Source organism: Gobio gobio (assembly GCF_949357685.1).
Source record: "Gobio gobio genome assembly, chromosome: 24".
Classification (NCBI taxonomy): domain Eukaryota; kingdom Metazoa; phylum Chordata; class Actinopteri; order Cypriniformes; family Gobionidae; genus Gobio; species Gobio gobio.
The window spans coordinates 305,980-310,000 of NC_137120.1; the positions used below are offsets into that span (position 1 = coordinate 305,980).

A 4,021-nucleotide genomic window follows, 5' to 3' on the forward strand; every position below is an offset into this window, starting at 1 on the left:
CAACTGGCGAAGTCGAACATCATTAGTGCCGATGTGAATAATAATCTTAGAGAATTTACGATTAGCTTTAGCCAGCACTTTTAAATTAGCTTTGATGTCAGGTGCTCTGGCTCCCGGTAAACAAGTGACTATGGTGGCTGGTGTCTTTATCTTCACGTTCCGTGTAATAGAATCGCCAATGACTAGGGCACTTTCAACAGGACACTCAGTGGGTGCTTCACTGAGAGGGGAGAACCTGTTTGATGTTCTAACCGGAACGGAAAAGCGGTTCTTTGGTCTGCGACTATGCTGCCTCACTGTTACCCAGTTTCCCTGCTGCGAGGGCCCTGCAGCCGGAACCGAAGAATGAACAGAGTTCACTAAGCTATTCGCATCCAAATCAGTGTCTAAAGCTGTTACATCCTCACTACTCTCAGATAAAGTATGGATGTGTGTTTCTAATTCTGAAATCTTCTCCGTCAGCCTAACTATCTCCTTATTGTTCATATTGTTGATATTGTTGCCCTTGGACTGCTCTAGCTGCTTCTATTGCCCTCATTTGTAAGTCACTTTGGATAAAAGCATCTGCTAAATGACTAAATGTAAATGTAAATGTCCTTACATTTATCACATGTTAAGCCCTGTTCGCCAGCGGAGAAGCCTATACTGAACATGCGGCATGCGGTGCAAGTGATAATGACAGGAGAAGACATGACTTACCGTGTTTGTTGATTAATCCAACTTACCACTTATCACAATCGTTTGCTGGACACAATTTACTAATCCAAGTTATGAACTCAGAAAAAGGGAGACCCGGGTGCAGAGATAACAAGCTAACAATCTAGCGAAATGCTAACGTGTGATGGTGATTTAGATTAAAAGCTAGCGATGTCAAATTTAACGTGATATGCAATTTTTAAACAATGTATGGTGATGAGTAAGTTATATTTAGCAGTAGAAGAAAGAGGAAATATCAAAATAAAGATTCAAACGTAAGCAAGGCTCTACAGAGCTACAGACTTGAGCTACAGAGCAACAGACACAGCAGGAGGCAGACAGGAGCAATCGATCAGGCAGGAGTGAGTGTGTGTGTGTGTGTGTGCGTGTGTGTGTGTGTGAGAGAGAGAGAGAGATAGAGAGAGTGTGTGTGTGTGTGTGTGTGTGAGAGAGAGAGAGAGAGTGTGTGTGTGTGTGTGTGTGTGTGTGAGAGAGAGAGAGATAGAGAGAGAGAGAGAGTGTGTGTGTGTGTGTGTGTGTGTATCAGTGACCCTCGCATGACGTGAGGATTATGAGTTTAGGATAATAAGGTAATCACACACACACACACAGCTGAGCCAGACGGATGAAGTGTGTGTTGCAGACGGTCGAGCGTCGGGATGCCGGAGTTTGATGTGATTGTTCTGGGAACGGGACTGAAGGTAAGAAACACCTGTTCATGTCACGCTCAGTTATTGAGGAGTGTTGATGAAGATGATGATGATGATGATGATGATGATGATGAAGATGATGATGATGATGATGATCTGCAGGAATGTGTTTTATCTGGACTGATGTCCGTCAACGGGAAGAAGGTCCTTCATATCGACTCTAACCCATATTATGGAGGAGAAAGTGCCTCTATTTCACCTCTGGAGGAGGTCAGCTGACACACACACACACACACACACACTCTCTCTCTCTCTCACAAACACACACACACTCTCTCTCACACACACTTATACTCTCTTGACCCGAGATGCTTCTTGAATATGGTCACTAGAGCGTCCCTGAGCTCTTCTCTAGACCTTGAGGAGTCGGGCATGAGCTCTGCTCCCCATGTGTTCTCCTGGAGGGCTTGAGGAAGAGCTTCAGACCGAGCTTAGATCCTCCCCAGCGGGACTACTAATGCTCTGGAGAGGAGTGTGGTGGGGAGACACCTGGGGGAGGTTGGTGGAGGTGGGGAGGTGGAGGTGGTGAGACGCCTGGAGGATGTTGGTGGAGGTGGGGAGGTGAGGAGGTGGAGGATGTTGGTGGATGTGTGGAGGTGGAGGGCTGATGATATGCTCTGGCAGTTCATGTAAAGATTAGAGAAAGTGTCATGTGTAGGCCAGGTATGGTGGCCCACCCTCGGAATGTGTCCTCTGCATTCACTCCATCCACATTACTGCACACACACTAGGAGTAGTGAGTAGTGCACACACACACACACACACACTGCAAGGGGGCGATTGGGGGTCCGGTGGCTTGCTCAAGCACCCTTCGGGTTACCCGTCTCTAACATTAGATGGATTCACTCGTGTACCCGCAGGAGGGGGCGTTCTCACCACCTTGGGCAGCGTTCCCTAAAAGTTCTAAAGGTGACGAAAATCCCAAAACTTTTACAGAACATTAGGGATGCTCCCAATGCTGCTTGCACACCAGACGCGAATGAAGCGTTTCGCGCGAGTGAGTTACATGTTAAGTCAATGCAAAGACGCGAATGGACATTCTGCGCCTTCTTGCCGGAAGAAAGTGAGTGAGGAGGGCGGACAGTCTGGTGAGTTGTAAAAAACTGAGCTTTAGGGGACCTAGAATGATATTTTTGATCCTGTTTAGGTCCTTCTGTCACGTTTACTGAGTATGTTTAGAACATGTGTGTGTGTGTGTGTGTGTGTGGGCATGTTTTTGTGAAATATCAGGACACAAATGTGTATAATGACATGGGTATGACAGGTATTACAAAAAGAGGGTGAAATATGAGGACGTTCCCCATGTCCTCACTTTTCAAAATGCTTATAAATCACACAGAACAAGTTTTTTTTCACAGAAAGTGAACTGCACAGTCTCCTGTGAGGGTTAGGTTTAGGGGCAGTGTGTGTGTGTGTGTGTGTGTGTGTGTGTGTGTGTGTGTGTGATGGGTAGGTTTAGGGGCAGTGTAAGGGGATAGAAAATACGGTTTGTACGGTATAAAAACCATTACGCCTATGGAATGTCCTCACATTTCACAAAAACAAACATGTGTGTGTGTGTATGTGTGTGTGTGTGAATGTACTCTGGGCTGCTTTACTCATGAGGGTCAGTAAAACACAGGATCTGCACATTCATGATCCAACTTCATATCCAGAACACAAATACTGCACGTCATATTTTGTGAATGTGCTTGTTAGGAAGCTAACCGCTAATGTGGCTAAAGTTAGCATTGCCTCTGACTGTATTCACAGCGATCAGACGCCCTTGACACCAGCGGGACGTTCTGAGAACATCAACTTTCCAAATAAATTATGGTTCTCTAAACGTTCCGAGAACATCCTGAATGTTCCCTGAAGGTTCGTCATTCTCATCAAACCAGTCCTGGTGTTTTCTGTACCCAAGAATAGTCTTGCAGGTTTACACACACTGCTCTTGAGATCAGAGGAGTGAGGTTTACACACACTGCTCTTGAGATCAGGGGAGTGAGGTTTACACACACTGCTCTTGAGATCAGGGGAGTGAGGTTTACACACACTGCTCTTGAGATCAGGGGAGTGAGGTTTACACACACTGCTCTTGAGATCAGAGGAGTGAGGTTTACACACACTGCTCTTGAGATCAGAGGAGAGAGGTTTACACACACTGCTCTTGAGATCAGAGGAGTGAGGTTTACACACACTGCTCTTGAGATCAGAGGAGAGAGGTTTACACACACTGCTCTTGAGATCAGAGGAGAGAGGTTTACACACACTGCTCTTGAGATCAGAGGAGTGAGGTTTACACACACTGCTCTTGAGATCAGAGGAGAGAGGTTTACACACACTGCTCTTGAGATCAGGGGAGTGAGGTTTACACACACTGCTCTTGAGATCAGGGGAGTGAGGTTTACACACACACTGCTCTTGAGATCAGAGGAGTGAGGTTTACACACACTGCTCTTGAGATCAGAGGAGAGAGGTTTACACACACACTGCTCTTGAGATCAGAGGAGAGAGGTTTACACACACACTGCTCTTGAGATCAGAGGAGAGAGGTTTACACACACACACTGCTCTTGAGATCAGAGGAGAGAGGTTTACACACACACTGCTCTTGAGATCAGGGGAGTGAGGTT

General features: G+C 46.3%; 1 protein-coding gene across 6 annotated transcripts in view; it reads left to right on the forward strand.

Moving 5' to 3' along the window:
- Positions 1-1,056: 1,056 nt before the first annotated feature.
- LOC307120473 (rab GDP dissociation inhibitor alpha) overlaps positions 1,057-4,021 on the forward strand; it is a 28,595-nt gene continuing 25,630 nt past the window's right edge. For 3 of the 6 annotated variants that reach the window (XM_079807511.1, XM_079807512.1, XM_079807510.1), the window contains exons 1-2: positions 1,311-1,397; positions 1,509-1,616. In XM_079807511.1, coding sequence (XP_079663637.1) covers positions 1,356-1,397; positions 1,509-1,616 — 150 coding nt within the window. In that variant the 5' untranslated portion in view covers positions 1,311-1,355. Of the gene's footprint in view, positions 1,398-1,508; positions 1,617-3,158; positions 3,264-4,021 lie in introns of all 6 variants that reach the window. The other 3 variants (XM_079807515.1, XM_079807514.1, XM_079807513.1) reach the window with 3 other exon arrangements.